At 40.2% G+C, this 16,223-nt stretch overlaps 2 protein-coding genes across 10 annotated transcripts in view; one reads left to right on the top strand and one right to left on the bottom strand.

The window, feature by feature from the left end:
* The window catches only part of bag6l (BCL2 associated athanogene 6, like), a 21,291-nt gene extending 8,947 nt beyond the window's left edge, over positions 1 to 12,344 (bottom strand). For 3 of the 8 annotated variants that reach the window (XM_086013746.1, XM_086013748.1, XM_086013751.1), the window contains exons 1-10: positions 5,298 to 5,844; positions 5,070 to 5,187; positions 4,589 to 4,806; positions 4,386 to 4,445; positions 4,179 to 4,301; positions 2,924 to 3,099; positions 2,537 to 2,666; positions 2,105 to 2,308; positions 1,018 to 1,246; positions 868 to 915 (exon numbers count right to left, since the gene is read on the bottom strand). In XM_086013746.1, coding sequence (XP_085869872.1) covers positions 868 to 915; positions 1,018 to 1,246; positions 2,105 to 2,308; positions 2,537 to 2,666; positions 2,924 to 3,099; positions 4,179 to 4,301; positions 4,386 to 4,445; positions 4,589 to 4,806; positions 5,070 to 5,187; positions 5,298 to 5,375 — 1,384 coding nt within the window. In that variant the 5' untranslated portion in view covers positions 5,376 to 5,844. Of the gene's footprint in view, positions 1 to 867; positions 916 to 1,017; positions 1,247 to 2,104; positions 2,309 to 2,536; positions 2,667 to 2,923; positions 3,100 to 4,178; positions 4,302 to 4,385; positions 4,446 to 4,588; positions 4,807 to 5,069; positions 5,188 to 5,297; positions 5,848 to 6,133; positions 6,207 to 6,919; positions 7,185 to 7,267; positions 7,329 to 12,209 lie in introns of those variants that run through there. The other 5 variants (XM_086013749.1, XM_086013750.1, XR_015081979.1 and 2 more) reach the window with 5 other exon arrangements.
* Positions 6,121 to 16,223, top strand: LOC147132544 (uncharacterized). 2 transcript variants are annotated; one of them, XM_086013764.1, is made up of 6 exons: positions 6,121 to 6,483; positions 6,951 to 7,483; positions 9,403 to 9,452; positions 9,767 to 9,900; positions 14,808 to 14,974; positions 15,350 to 16,223. In XM_086013764.1, the coding sequence occupies exons 2-6, from the start codon at positions 6,992 to 6,994 to the stop codon at positions 15,518 to 15,520; spliced, it is 1,014 nt and encodes a 337-aa protein (XP_085869890.1). In that variant the 5' UTR covers positions 6,121 to 6,483; positions 6,951 to 6,991; the 3' UTR covers positions 15,521 to 16,223. The 2 variants fall into 2 exon arrangements, with proteins under 2 accessions (XP_085869890.1, XP_085869889.1); XM_086013763.1 differs by having other exon boundaries at positions 6,948 to 7,483.

Here is a 16,223-nt window from a genome sequence, read left to right as displayed (position 1 = left end):
ATCTATAGTTGCCCGATTTATTAACTAACTTTATTAACTGCTCACTTGCCTGAGCAAATAGCAGAATCGCCGGTAGCCACGGATGTTATTGTTGTTGTTTTTATCGCACTGTGCGCTCGTGGGAGGAAGCGGAAATGCAGAGGAAACTACGGTGGCTTAGATACACCAAAAATAATCAAATCAAACGTGCCGGTTTGAACGTTTTTAACATCGTTTTGTCCAGAAAATTCGGTTTCGGTTCAAAATCGCTTAATCGAGCAGCCCTAGTTTCTTCCTTAGGCCATGACCTGCCAGTCACAGATTTACCATGTCAAAATGACTGCAGTGAAAAAAAGTGACCTAAACGGGAAGTCAACCCAAACGTATTTTTTTCAAGAATATGTTCTATGCAAGTCCACTATTTGAAACAAGGCATTTTGATAAATATTGCGTTTGTGGAATAAAGCCATCTCTGGGGGCGGCCATTTTGTCACTTCTGTCGACTTAAAAGGACATCTGCCCAGGGCTCAGGTAACGACCAATCACGGCTGACCTGTTGTCTGAAGCTGAGCCGTGATTGGTTGTTACCTGAGCAACTATGATGTCATATTCAGTCGACAGAAGTGACAAAATGGCTGAGATGGCTAAAAAGAGCTGGATTTTGCTGCTTAACTCATAATCCACAAACGCAATATCAATCAGAATACCGTGCTTCAACTAGTGGGCCTGCTGGGAACGTATTCTTGAAAAAGAATGTGTTTGGGTTGATTTCCTCCTTAAAACAACAAAGCCATTGGTCGCATAAAACTTTGTGACGGTAATGTACATCTTTGCATTCCTCCAAAATAATGGCGAAAAACAGCATAGCTACTCCAAAGTAGCACTCACCTGGTTGGACGGAACCTGCAGTATTTGGCTGTCCTGAACTTGTATCACCTGTCAAAAGCAAAAAATAAATAAATAAAAAGAAATGCAAACAACTTGTAAAGAATGATGCATGTACGTCACATGATGTGTTTACTGTGTACTGCAACATACCATCAATGTTCATATGCATCATGACAACAGGCTCCATAGTCTGGTGGGTGATCCTGATCACCCGGGGTCCTTCCGGTGCTTGATGATGATTGGTCCCATTGGAGTGAAGAGGCGGAGCCTGCCCGGAAGTCCGTTGATCTGATTGACCGTTGGGCTGAGATGGCTGGCGAAGATTTTCTCCAGCAGGTCCTCCGTTTGACGACATTGCCACTGTGGTCCCAACGTTTAACTAAGGAAATTCAAACACTAAATTATTCTGTCTATCATGTACATATACTAATAAAAAAGTTGAACTTGACATTACATTGATTGTACATTTAAAAATATTCATAAACAACCATTTTTTAAATTTTTTTATCCAATATCAATAATTTTTTTGTTTTGATTTTTTTTTTTGACACTAGTCTAAACATGGCATTCTGATTAATATTGTGTTTGTGGAATATGAGTTAAGTGGTAAAATCCACCCGTTTTTGTCCATCTTAGGGGGGCAGCCAAGTAGTCACCTTCTGTCAACGGAAAATTGCGTCAGCCTTAGAAACCAGGTGAGGCGTGATTGGTCGTCACCTGAGCAACTATGATGTCATATTCAGTCGACAGAAGTGACAAAATGGCCGCCCCCTGTGATGGCTAAAAATGGGTGGATTTTGCTGCTTAACACATATTCCTCAAACTCAATATTAATCAGAATGTCGTATTTCGACTAGTGGGCATGCTCAAAACATATTCTTGTAAAGAATTTTTTGGGGTTGATTTCCCTTTTAACTCATTCACTGCCATTGACGAATTTACTCGTCTTTTCACAGTCCAGCCATTCAATCCCAGGAATTTATTTATATTTTTTCAAATTTTCTTCCAAACGTAAGGGTAAAAAGAGTGTCTGAAAGTCTCTACCAGTGAATGAGTTCAATATAAGCCAGGAGGAATAAAATGTATTGCATCGATGATGTATTGCTTAAACTGCACAACACGCACTTCTCCACTGTGTGAGTGTTATCAAAATTAAAACATGGCCTTTTGAGGTCGTTAACACGTCTTTGTGATAAATTTTCCCCAATTCATCAATCATAATAAGACGTTGACTCACTGGTACGGGCATGTGTGGCAGACCGGGCTGGACTAGGACAGGATGCGTATACTGAGCCGTGGGCCGGGCGACATATAGGTGACGTGGGGGAGGGGTTGCCAGGTTGCAGCGAAGGTCGCCGAGGACAACCAAGGCATTGCCCAGAAGACGTAGAGCGTCTCCAGCCGTGTTGAGAACGCGCTGATCCTCATCTCGTTCCTGTGTCTACCATTCATGACATATCGCATTACTGAAAAGCTTTGGAAAGTTCTAACATGAACATGAAAATCTTTTATAATAATTATCATCTTTTCTTTGTTTCTTTTCTGACAGAAAAACTGTGATATGTGAACAGGAAAATGAGAAGTTTAGTTGAGTTTTCGGGCATTTTCCAATTGAAGCAGTTATTCCGTTTTATTTCTTAAGATCGTGAAGTGTCTTTTTCTTCCTTACATTGTTGTTGTAGTCTGCCGACGTGGCAGCCCCAAGGATCGAGTGGGTTCTCTCTATGAAAGGACGTAACCTCTCCTCCACCCTCCTGACCTCGGACAGAATCTCAACAAACTCTGCTGGACTCGGGTGACTGCAAAAAATTGAAAATCCATTACTATTTTCTGTTGCTGGTCCTTCCCTTTGGAATGACCTTCAAGTAAATGTTAGGCAAGACCCCTCTCTGTCCATTTTTAAAACCCATTTGAAGACACATTTCTACTCTTTGCTTTTAATTTATTGCTTCCACTTGTTCTATTATTGCTATTTTGTTATTGTAATGTAAAGTGCTTTGTTACAGCTGAAGCTGTTATGAAATGCGCTACATAAATAAAGTTGTATTATACTTACTTGGGTCGTGTGTTGGGTGCTCCTTCGGTCTGTGTCGAGGTGGATGATGATGCAGCAGGTGGAGGGTTTGTCTCCATAGGTTGTGATTCGTCAGGCATTCTGGCTGAGGATGACGATGCTGGTAAGGATGAAGAGGTGTGGGGTGCCTCTGTTTCTGCCTGGGAAGTGGAAACACCCTGCAAAACAAAACAAAGTGCCAATTCGCCCACACACTCTGCACAAATGCAATCATCGGATTCACCAGGGCTACACAACGACTGATATTTCACTAACACCTTTACGCAAATCAAACTACATCAGCACAACATTCAGGTTTTTTTTTCTCCTGTCATGGTGACTTCAAGTGAGCAATTTGTATCAGAAATAGAAGGCCAATTGATTAGGGATAGCGAGTAGCACCACGTCTCCGTGGTTTTGTACGTGAGACACGTCAAGACATTTCATGTAGTTTTTTCTTTTTATGCTGACATGAATGTTGTCATTTGAACCATGCTGTGTAATTGGGGGTGATATTTGGCATCTTGGCGCTTATCGGTATTACCCCCCTTTTAATTTTTTTAATTAATTCCATGATCGATAAGCGATCAATTAAAAAATAATTTATTTTGAGATGTTACATTCTCTGCTGGCCCCTCACACTGGTGATCTGTAGGCCAGAAGCTGCGTTGAGGATGTACTTTTTTGTTTACAAACTTTAAACAAATATATTAACGATGAGTGAAAAGTGAAAGATTATATTTTCACCAATACTGAAACTTTGTAAAACTTGATTTACTGTATAAATCTTTGAGGCGCTAATTGCTTGTTACAGTTTCCATTTAACTTTATAACACATGATTCCGAGCTTGGGTTCCCTGCACTTTTTGTTTGAATCATTTAAAAAAAAGAAAAAAAAGATTACATATTCTCCATACAGTCGACTCTCGCATACTTGCAGTTTGACACCTGCAGATTTGCAGATTTTGGTAAAAAACATTTTTTTTCAATATTTCAAAAATATTTTTGGGTGTGGGGTTCCCCCCATTACCAGCATTTTTCATGGAAAATGTGTATTGAAAGTTTAAAAACAAATTTTGGAGGTTTACATTTTTTTTCTCAATGCATTTCAATGAACGTCATTTTTTTTTCTTTTCTTCATGCTTCAAATAAAGCAAACTTTTTGTATATACATTTTTTTTTATTTAAATTGGAAACTGTGCCTAATTAAGTGAGTTTTGCCTATACAGTGAGAATTCTGGGTAAAAAAGAAGAGTACCTCCAGCCTGTGGATCAGAGTGTGAGCATTCCGAAGCAGGTTCTCTGCTAGCTGCACCCTCATCCGAGCTTCACTCTGCACCGACTGGTCCAAGTTGATCCGCACATCCACCGAGCCATTGCTCTACACACCCAAAGACCCAGCAGCTTTACAGGATGAATGTAGCAGTATTTGAAAAAAATGGTGATAATACTGCTGAACCTTTACCCCTGCACTGGTGCTGACCCTGCCGTTTCTTCCAGACTCACCTACTCCAGGCATCATCTGCTGAACAGCCACGTAGAAAACAAAATTTAAGTGTCCAAGACAAATGACATTTCCCTAACATGAGTAATTTGACAGCATGTTGTAAAATTATATGGGCCAGTGTTGGCTCAGCAGATGACCAAGATTAGCAATGTCAACAGCACCTGTATCTGTTGAGGATCCATGATGTTGACAGGGAGGTTGAAAGTCCCGAGCATCACGTAACCGTTGCCATTGCGCTCTTGGGGTGTCACTGGCGAGGTGGCGACATGGCTACTGCTGTCATCTGCCCCTTCATTGGATACCCCTGGACCCCCTGAGCCAGTCACAGTGGTTTGAGGTGGGGCACGCTCCACCAGATGAATGACCTTTCCATCTACATCTGAAAGATAAATGGTCAAGTAAACACAGGACAGAACAGTTAAATAATCTTGACCTTTCAAAGAGGAATAATGGTAGGCCAGTAATGATAGTAAACTTTGCTCCTTGCTGCACTATCTTCAATTAACAATATTCTCTCATGTACAGTATGTAGTGAAAGACATGTTCACAAAGAGGTTTTCATCTCAGTGCAATGCATCCAGCTCCAATAAAGACCCATGTAGTTTGAACATCTCCTTTAATTTTGAGGTTTGCGTGACTTACTGTACATAGTCAGCGTTCTGTCATCTTGTAGCACTCTGCCCTGGTAGATGAGCCTCTGCTTGTCTACTGGGATCTCCACTGATGATGCTATGTGCTCCTTGAACTGCCTCACTGTCAACTAATGGACAACGAAGGCAATATATGTTCAAGCAAATCTGGCATGAACTGGTCAGGAAGGGTGAGGGGCAGACAAACTAGAACGCTAATTAATAATGGCATCAGCATTACCTCGCCCCTGACTTTATAGCTCCTGCTCTGTGAATCCAGAGTCTTCACTGTGACATCAATAAGACCCGACTCCGCCATATTACCGAGTGAAATTTTGTTGTAATTTAAACACAACTATTTTAAGAGTTAATAATTTATACTATTGCTCAACAGTGGCATTGGGAAAGCTACGCCAATGGTCGCTGGTATATTTCATAAATACAGAATAATAAATAAATAAAAACATCAGAACATACAGAATAGCATGTTGTAACCGGATGAATGCAACATAAGAGCTTGTTATTGTTAGCCTGTTAAGACGCGTAAAACGTAAACGTAAACGTATCCCGACCAGCGGGAATGAGCAAAAATAACGAACGACACGTTTGTCGAAGATTAGTTTGACTAGGGAATAAAATAATGCATTTGAATCAAAAATCAATGAACCGCGTTTTATTTTAAAAGTAACACATTTGATTATGAGCGAACGCGGTTTGGTCCAAAAGGTAAGTAGCAGCTAGTTCCCAAAAGAATACGCTAAACGTCAAAGGACCCCAGTGACGTCACAACAATAGAGGGCGTCTGTTTCATGCCTGAGCGTCTTTTCGCAAACGTAGCCAATTACTTTTTTTTTTTTTGCCATAGTACCGAACAGTTCAATTGCCAGCTGATGTTGACCTCAAATGTATTAAAATGTTTTTATTCTAATGTTCCATCTACAATATACTACATAAAGCAGTTGCACACAAAATATGCAGTAATGTTGCTATCATATTAGTCACTTATTTGAGTTAGAAGTTAAAGCATGATATTTGTTTTTCTTTAGCGCTTGTGACTCGGGGAAGGGGTTGTCATACCTCGTGTACGTATGTTGTTGTGTCCTCTCAGACAAGTTCAGACAGACGTGAAGGTGTGGCTGCAGTGGGAGGAGGCCAGTGACTGTCTCAAGTGTCACTAGAAATACTTTGCGGGAATTTTTCCTCTTGCTCTCACTGCGCGACGCTCGCTAATTACTGTTTGTAGGGATCTTTTCGACGGAGCGAAGTCCTAAATGTGAGAGAGCCGCACACTCACAAAAGACTGTGACGCTAGTTGAAGTCACTTTTCGTGGACTCTGAGCCTTTTACTAGTGCAAGTGTCGCCCACGAGACCAGCAGGAACGTTTAAGATCCACAATGGAAAGAGCCTGAAACACCTGGAAGAAGAGGTAATCCGCGGCAACACGTTTAATTTGTTAATTTATTATATGCACTATTTAAACGCATGTTAAACGTCTGTGCTTAAAAAAAAAACTTCAAGTAAACTCCGGGCGTGACGATAAAACATGTTATAATGTTGATTTATACATTTATTCAGCTCAAAATATTTTATTGTACTTTAATAAGGTGCTACAAGAATTCAGTAATTAATCATGTAAATTAAAAACATGATTTCCTTTCTGATGTGGTTTCCATGGTTAATGCTGTCAACAGAGTTTATACATGGCGAAATAAGTGAATAATTCCTACTGTGTCTTCACTTGTTTGCCAAAATGGAGCAACTCCTTCTGAGTCATTGTCCAATTTTAACACTTCCCCAAATGGCAACTAGCGGTTTCATTCAACACAGCCTGCGCCCCAGAGTAACTCTTGAGTTCTCTGTACCTTGACCTGTTTTCCCTCCATTTTTCAGCAGCAGTTCCTTCCTTTCACTGCCCTTTATCATCATCACTTCTCATGGCCGCTCTGCGGAGATTCAGCTCCGAGGGATCCCTCCTGGATCTTGATTTCTTCTCATGGAGGAAGGTGGACCTAAAGAGAACAGAACATGACAACCCCCGGGAGTCTGGCACATCGTCACCTCGTGTTGCTGAAGTTGAGGAAGATGGAGAGCAGGATCCTAACATTCAGGAGCCAAGGCCTTGTAAAGCTGAGAAGAAAGTACTGATTAAGGAGCTTAGTGTCAGTGTGGAGAACCTGAGAGACCTGGAGAAAAAGAGCAAGAGCCACCACCTTGAAGTGTGTGCCATCGGCGAAGGCTGCCGGGCTTACAGTGACAGCCAACTGGCCCCGGCTGCAAAGGGAAGCACAGAGAGCGTCGAAAAAGATGACCTTCCTTCTCCATCTGCTTCATCTTCCTCCAATCCATTCTTCAAATCCCAACAACGGTACCAGCATAGAGCCAAACTTTCAGCTGCTAAATTGCACCTCAAGAGCCTATTTGGTCAGGTAGGTCCAAAATTAAGACTAACATAGCGCATTCGGAAAGTATTTGCAGCGCTTCACTGTTCATTATTGTCACAGCCGTATTGCAAAATGGATTAAATATATTTTTGTCTCGGAACTCTGCACACATCAGCAGATGACAATATTATTTTTTTAGAATGTTCACAAAAAAAAAAAAAAAAAGAAATCACCTTCATGTGTACAAGCATTTGCAGCCATTGCCATGGCTTTTAAAATTGAGCTGATAAATTTGAGAGACAGAATTCTGTGGTCTGATGAGACAAAGTTGTGTGAATGCCAGATGTAATGAAGCATGGTGGGGGCAGCATCCTCTCGACTTCAGCAGGGCAAAGATGGCAGAGAAGTGGCTTCAGGTCAACTCTATGAATGCCTTTGAGCAGCCCAATCAGAACCCATTCTAAAATCCTATTGAACATCTCTGGAGAGATCTGAAATTGGCAGTCCAATTTTTTCCTCCATATTGTCATTACGGGGTGTTGTGCGTCAAGTATTGAGGATTTTTTTCATTCATTTTGGAAGGCTTTAATGTGGTAAAAGTGAGGTCCTACGAATGCATTCTGGAGGCACTGTTTTGCCACAGTATATAGTAGTAAATCTATCTCTAGATTTGTGGCCAGTGACTCCAATTTTGTGTTTCACTGCAGTGTTCAATTTTTCCATCCTTTGCCTGACATTTCTTGTAGATTGTTGTGAGCATTTACAATTATTTTTCTATATTGCGATAAATTTTAGGTATGCCTGTCCAAAGGAAGGGTCGACAGTCTAAAAAATGCCTTGTTTCCCCACAGATTTTTATTAGAATTTTTTTTCCCCCAACCTGTACTCTAAACATGAACACTGTTCTTTGGAAGAGATGCAGCAGCAAAGTGAAACTAAATTTTCATCACTCCCAGAACTTTTGGCCACATTTCATTCATGTTTTGGAATTACTTTCTTTTCCAATTGCGCTGACAGCCTAAAACTTCACAACTGAAATTTTAGCTATCTAGCTAAATTACTCCAATACTGCTCTAATAGCATTACGAGACAAGATTATTTATACATTTTGCTTGTGATTCTTTGCCCTGCATTAATTCAGTCAGTTTCCGGTAGGATGTCCCCAATAAAAAATAAGTAGTATTCGGAAAAAAAATCCAACTGATCCAACTACCCATAATGCTGGTTTCTCTAAAATAACATGGGATGAAGCCGGACAAAAATTGTGCCCCAGATCCTGAAACGCTGTTCTTACTAATAATAATTGCACATTATTGAGTGCTTCACAGAGAACTGAAAACGCTTCACATAGATGAAGAATCATATCATAACATCATGAAATTGACAATAAATGTCCACGTCACTAAAACATGCTAAATGTTAAAAACCAAAGACAGATACAGGTTTGCTCTATTTTTGTTAAAGTTGGACCAACTCCAACTAAAGAATACGCCGTATGTACATTTTCTTACAAGGAATAGTTTTTTTTTATTTTTTATTTTTATTAACTTTGTGTGGCAATGTGTCACCTACATGGGCCACATACAGCGATCTGATTAATATAATAATTACCGATTTACATTCAGGTAATTCTTAAACAGAATGACACTGTATGTAGACACCGTACAATAGTTTTCAAGAAACATAGAGCATTATAAACTTTTCCATTCATTTTTTTCTGCTCAGTCTCATGACATGTTTAAGTGCATGCCCTTTGTGCTGTCCAAATTCCTAGAACATGTTAACATAGCAGGGTGGGGCCTGATACATTTATTTCAGTCACTTGTCCGCATAGTCTATTTTTTTGTCACACTTTAGAAGTGTGAACGGAGATATATATTTCTGTAAAATATTGACTATAATCAAGTAAAACATCTATTAGCACAACTTGAAGGCTTCCATGTGAATGATTTGATGTCTTTCAGAGTCCCCATTCCTCAACCTCCAACCTTTCAAACACGGAACAAAAAGACAGGTAAGAATTATACAGTATCTTCTTACTGTATTGCATTGTATCGTGTTACACCAGATTAAGGGCTAAACAATAAAAAAAAAAAAAAAGGAAGCTTTTTTTCCCCTCAAATATATATCCTGTATACAGTATATATATATTTACAGATTGAAATGAAACAGGTTTTTTTGTTTGCAGCCTTTGCGATTCAAAAACTGCATTCTACTGCATTGCAATGCCAATTTGAATTTGATTGTTTGTTCAGCCCTGCTTTAAATTGAAAATACCGATATATTAGTTATCTTTATTGTCATCTCTGTTTTGTTGCTTGCCCGCAGTGCCAAAGAGAGGAGGTCACGTCTGGTCTTCATGCGTCAGTGGAGTCAGGTGGGCCACAGTAAGAGGCACATGATAAATCGAGAAGAACTGGAAAAATGGGCCGAGTCCCTGGACTACCTGCTGGCCAGTCAGAGTAAGTTCTCATCTGTTCATAATACTTCCTCATTGTCTACATTTTCTGGAAGGCCAAAGCCTTACAAGATAATTGAGCTGTTTTTGTTTTCCTTCACTCTCAGGAATGTGCATCCACTTAGATTAGTCCCTGTATCTTGATCCCAAACCTTACTAACATTTGCCAGTAGTGAGCCTTTGAGACACATTTTGTAGTTGATAAACTTTTAAGAAATATCATCCATCCATCCATTATCTATGCCGCTTCTCCTCACAAGGGTCGCGGGGCGTGCTGGAGCCTATCCCAGCTGTCTTCGGGCAGTAGGCGGGGGACACCCTGAATTAGTTGCCAACCAATCGCAGGGCGCACAAAGACAAACATCCGCACTCACAATCACACCTAGGGGCAATTTAGAGAGTCCAATCAACTTACATCTCTTTGAATAATCATAATTCCCTTTCAATGTGTCTACAACCAGTACTATTTTTCGAAATATCCTAACATCATACCTGAAGAAATTGGCTTTGGTTTTCCATGGCTCTTTTTGTTGTACGTAAAGTGCTTTGTTACAGCTGTAGCTGTTGTGAAATGCGCTATATAAATAAAATTGTGTTGTATATACTGTATCAATATATTTTCCCCTCACGGAGGCAGCACTAGAATTACTTTGTAAATCTATCGACAGTATGTGGCACGGCAGAAAAAGTGGTGGATGGATTGTCCATCTTCAACATATCATGGACTGAACCATGCAGAATTTTGTGCAAAACTGGCCGCTCCCCTTCCCTGCACTGTCTCTTGTCATTCCCACTGCCAGTTTCACAGTGTCGAGAATGCGTGTGAAAGGAGTGGCAAGTTGGCAACATAGTGAATCAAAAGCGAAATAAAGGGAGTGCGGAGAAGTTGTGTACAAAGAATATGAAGCAGCTCACCACAGATGCCGCAAAATACAAATGCAGAAATGCCGAATGCAATTTTCTAGTTGCAAAAATTGCAATTTTGAAAAGAAAAAAGAAACGGCATCCTTTTGGTCCGTCGGTTGCCTTTATTTTATTTTTTTTTTCATACCATTGTTTCATGAACCATGAAAAGATGAACTGACAGTTGATTTATGACTAACGTGTTTTGATGCAGATTAATTTATGCATTTAATGCATAGTTGCTTTGCATGATAGCATGCAATAGCTTTTTGAAGGAGGGAACCCCTTTTAACTTGAACAATTACAAATACAACAATTGCTATCGGTTGGTGTCGCTTTTCCAGATTATTATCAAAAACATTCAAATAGAGCCGAATAGATAAATCTCAATGAAATAAGATGGACCAGATCAAAGCATTAGTGGGTTAGTCCGTTTTTTTTTATTGTTGCAGTTATTCCAGGTAGTATTGAATCTTTTTTCTTTTTTCGTTTTAATTAAATAATATAAAATGAAAATTTCACTTTGCAACTTTATAAACTGGAATCATCTGGCCCTCACCTCATGTCACTCACTAGTGGGCTTACATAGAGCATATTCTTGAAAAAAAATATGGGTTGACTTCACTTTAATAAAGTATCTGCATAAGAAAATCAATCCTCTTATTCATGTTAAGGGTATTAAAATTCAAGAAAATAATGGGACAGAAAAATCAAGGGATTTTTTTTACAATAGATAAAATGTGCGATTTAACCACGAGTTAACTACAAAAAATGCGATTAATCATGATTAAATATTTTAATAGATTGACAGCACTCATTTTTTTCAAAGGTTAGGGGAAAAGAGGGTTTGAAAATGAGTTAATTACAAGTCGGTTGTGCTCGCTAATTACGAGGGGCTGCCCAAAGCCAAAGATCCTTGTCCACCCCTGGGTGCATGAAGATAACATCAAACAAACACAATTACCAGTACCCCCCAACCCACGTGTCAACAACTTCACCAAGCAATCAAGTACAAGTATGTGCCGTTCTTCAAGACCTAACGCCATGCTGTGAATCCCCAAAAACCAATGCAGCTCTGCTCACCTTTTGCTTTCGACATAGTGTTTTGAAAGTAAATCTAAATATACTCATGTTCTGGAAAGGCAGGCAGAAAAGGAGCAGTTTGCGCAGTTTTATCACATTTATCATCCTAGCACTCTGTATGTATATACAAATACAGTACGGCACAGAACTTCACCCAGGAATGTATACAGTTTAGAAATTTGCCTCGAGATCATGAACAGTCGAGCTTGATTGGCGCGCAAAATCCCCGTTCCCCAATTGTGTTGACTGCAGCAAACGATCCAGTTGGATTTTAAACTTCCGCTTCTAACTACGGAAAAAAAAACGTCTTAGTTTAAAGTGGCTTACATTAAGTAGAATCCCATGTCGCACTGCGGCCAAAGGAAGAATCCAGGTCAGTTATTGTGGCTTTTGGTATTGTGAATACAGCAGTAAATTCTTGTTGTGGCGGAAGCCGCATGCTTAAAGGAGGTGGCAGTAATGCACCAAAATTATTTGCCAGCTCCCAAAGGAAAGTAGAAGAAGAAATTGAAGAAAAAATGTAAGTAGTGGTAGTTATGGCAACTAATGTGACAATTTACAGCACTAAAAGTCACAATAACCAACCAGAATTTCACCATGGGCCACATTGAGACGTGGGATTCTAGTTATGGTAAACTATTTTAAACAAAAAAAAAAACGTTTCCGTACTTGGAAGCAAAACGTTTCAAATCCAACTGAAACTCTTTTGCAGCCGCCAACACATTTAGGGAACACGGATTTTGGGTGCCAGTCCGAGCTCTAACTTTAATATATCATCGCTGTCCTATGAAAAATATTTGTCAGTTTTTTTCCATTTTTTAAATTTTTACGGTAATGGGGTTTCCCCATTTCCCAGACATCCCATTACGGTGAAAGTTAAGAAAAAAAAAAAAGACAAATTGGACGTGTGTTTTTCACAGAACAGTGACGATATACCGGAGTATATGTGACAGAAGCCGTCAAAACTTTGAAAAAAAAAAAAGTGTGACTTAGTCAGAAAAATATGGCAGATAGGGAATTCTCCAGTCTGACATTTTAACTTACCGAGTTTGGAAGCAAGCACACAGACTCTAGCTTCCCAACTTTTATGTGATTACAACAGTTGCTGAAGTGATGTTGACATTGCTGGCGTCACTGGTTATCGAGCGCAGTGCAATAAGGCCCCGAGAGCTGTCGGACTTCCCGAGCCAGGCTGCCGCTTCTATAAATAGAACTGATAGTAAACAACAACACTATTATAAATTGCTGTAGTAACGCAGTCTGCTCAAAAGCCTTTCCTGCTGGAACTTGTTGAACTGCCTTGCATGAGAAACGTCGTGGTGTAATGCGTGAGATTTCAAAACCTGCAAGTTGACGTAGGTTAGAGCTCTTGATTACAATTTTCTCCGAGGGATTTCCGACATCTAGTTTACGAGATCAGGATCACCAGTCTGAACAAAACTAGATGGGTTCTGATTCAATCTTTGGTTAAAGACAGTATACACGTCCTTGAATACCACGTTTTAATTAATTACCCTTTATAACTTTCGTAGATACAAACTGATGTTGGTAAAAAAAAAAAAAAAAAAAAGTTTATAGATAGCTTAAAGCGGAAATCAACCCAAACACATTTTTTTCAAGAATGTGTTCCCAGCAGGCCCACTAGTTGAAACACGGCATTCTGATTAATATTGTTTGTGGAAAATGAGTTAAGCAGCAAAATCCAGCCGTTTTTAGCCATCTCAGTGGGCGGCCATTTTGTCACTTCTGTCGACTGAAAATGACATCACAACTGCTCAGGGCTCAGGTAACGAGCGACCACGGCTCAGCTTCAGAAAACAGATCAGCCGTGATTGGACGTTACCTGAGCCCTGAGCAGTTGTGATGTCATTTTCAGACGACAGAAGTGACAAAATGGCCGCCCCTGGAGATGGCTAAAAACAGGTGGATTAACTCTTATTGCACAAACGTAATATTTATCAGAATGACTTGTTTCAACTAGTGGGCTTGCATAGAACATATTCTTGAAAACAAATGTGTGGGGTGACTTCCCCTTCAAGCATAAAGTGACATTTTAAACTGAACTGAAAATAAGTGAAGCTTATTTGTGTGTATGTGCGTGCGTTCGTGGAGAAATGATTGTCCGGTTGTTTGATTTTATACCCGTCACAGCTGTTAACGTCCGAGTTTTACAGGAACATTGGGAAAGGTCTTTGTAACTTGCGTGGATAAAAATCCATTTAACTTAATAGCATTTCCGTTTTAACTGGAAATCTCCCTGTCAGGTGTCGTGATCCTAGCCAGATCCCACAAGCTCATGTTAGCTACTTTTTAACCTCAGCTGAAATGACACAGACCACAGTTGCCACAGGAAGTTACATTATAGACTACAGCTCAGGGGCTTCACAAAATATTAATAAGACAATATCATCAAATTTAATTTTGAGACAAGTCTTGGGGTTTTCTACAGCAATTATTAATCTTTTTTTTTTTTTTAACATCCCGGGAGAGGTAGCATACTCTATTTTTCTTGAACACACCCCAATTAAACATAAACACCGTATCTAAGATAGTTCATATTGTAGTTTGCTTTTAATTTGATAGAAGTGATGTATCGGTGGCTCGGGTTTGCCTTATCACCTCAGGCACTTGTGACTTCTTATCAATGCTAACTGGGAGTTGGAGCATGCAAACTATGACTGTATGCTGTATCAGCTGTTTGAAGTTGACCCACATCTGCGTCATGCAAGCTGGCGTGTCGTGCTTGATACTCATCAAACAACCGAGAAGACAGTTAGTCACAAGTAGAGACGGGAGAGTCCCACCGGAATGCTTGCTTGCTATGCCCTTATTAGGCTCGACGCTTTGTTGTATCAACTGTTATTGTTCAAATGTACACTGTGGCTGGCTGAGTTCAACTCTACGAATCGTTTTTCCTTCTCTCAGCTGGGGTTTCAGTGTTTGGGGCATTCCTACGTTCCGAGTTCAGTGAGGAAAATCTGCAGTTCTATCTGGCCTGTGAGCAGTACAAACATTCGTCCAACAACTTCAGCTTGCAGAGGAGGGCAAAGGACATCTGCGCGACCTACATCCAACCTGGTTCACCTCGAGAGGTACATGCCCACTTTTATGTTCATTCTAGCATGCTAAACCTCCAAAATCTCTATCATATTTGGTTTTTTTTTTCATGGGTTTCAAACATGCACGCCTGCCTTGGCTTTACAACGCCCATGACAGAGAAGTCACTGTTTATCATACCATCCACAGTCAGGGTTCCATGAACTAAAATGCTGTTTGTGCATTTTATTTCATGAAACACTGACTGCGGGTGGTATGATAAACAAATGACTCCCCGGTTTCTCGTTGAATGTGCGCTAAGGTGTGAAAGCTACTTTCTTATTGTGCCTGCATGACCTCAACTCTTGTTTCTGGCCTTTTCTCAGAGAACACCGTATTCTCTTAGCAATCATCTTCTGGTCTTTTTCCAGGTGAACATTGACAGCAAGACCAGAGAACTGACCCTCCAGCTGCTGCAGGCTCCTTCTCATAAGTCTCTGTCCCGCGCACAGAAGCGCGTTTACTCGCTCCTGGACACAGACTGCTACCCCCGCTTCCTCCAGTCCAGCATCTACCTCTGCTTACTGCGGGAGGCCGACTAGCAGCCGCACGTTTATTGCATGCAGAGACTGTGAATGCAGTAGCGATGGCCTCTGGTGTATAAGTATGGAGCCCCATAAGGGCGAGATAACGCAATTTTTTTTTTTTTGCGAGGGAACGCATTTTTTAAAAATGTGTGTTTATGTACTTACGGGTCATTTTCCGGGTAAACAAAAGCAACAAAAGGAGCATTTTCAGCTGTGGGCGGGTTTAGCTGAATTGCTTTGAAATTCGCGTGAAATACAAAGACCCAAAATCAGTTTTCGATATCAAGCACGGTTTCTCCGTCTCCGACGTACTGTCGTCTCTCAAACAGCCGCGCATTAGAGGCTAGGCTAGGCTAGCTGCCAAATTGACCCGGAAGTACATAAACACGCATTTAAAACAAAATGCGTTCCCTCGCAAAAAACTGCGAGGGAACGCAAAGTTTTTGCGAGGGAACACAAAGTTGTTTTTTTTTTTTTTTTACTTCCATGTCACCTTAGGGGCTCCGTACATAAGTAATACAGACGACAACATATTATGAGATAAGACATATTATGAGAATAAACCAGTATTTTCATGATGATGAGAAATCGGGTTGTATTACAAGAATCTAGAGACTGCCCTATATTAATTGGGTTATACCATTATGTAATATTTGTAAAAAAAATAAATAAAGTGCTTATTTTAACAATCTGAATGAAATTAAACTGCTCATACTAA

The sequence above is a fragment of the Filicampus tigris genome, chromosome 18 (genome assembly GCF_054856515.1).
Source record: "Filicampus tigris isolate MCC_2025a chromosome 18, RoL_Ftig_1.0, whole genome shotgun sequence".
Lineage (NCBI taxonomy): Eukaryota > Metazoa > Chordata > Actinopteri > Syngnathiformes > Syngnathidae > Filicampus > Filicampus tigris.
The sequence above is the reverse complement of the archived record's forward strand: the minus strand, read 5'-3'. Positions and strand labels throughout refer to the sequence as shown.

Bases quoted from the DNA above. Each gene is read 5' to 3' on its own strand.
- LOC147132544 (XM_086013764.1), top strand. From the start codon at position 6,992: ATGGCCGCTCTGCGGAGATTCAGCTCCGAGGGATCCCTCCTGGATCTT. The intron at 7,484-9,402 runs GTAGGTCCAAAA...GATGTCTTTCAG, and splicing joins TCAAGAGCCTATTTGGTCAG to AGTCCCCATTCCTCAACCTC. The intron at 9,901-14,807 runs GTAAGTTCTCAT...TCCTTCTCTCAG, and splicing joins CTACCTGCTGGCCAGTCAGA to CTGGGGTTTCAGTGTTTGGG.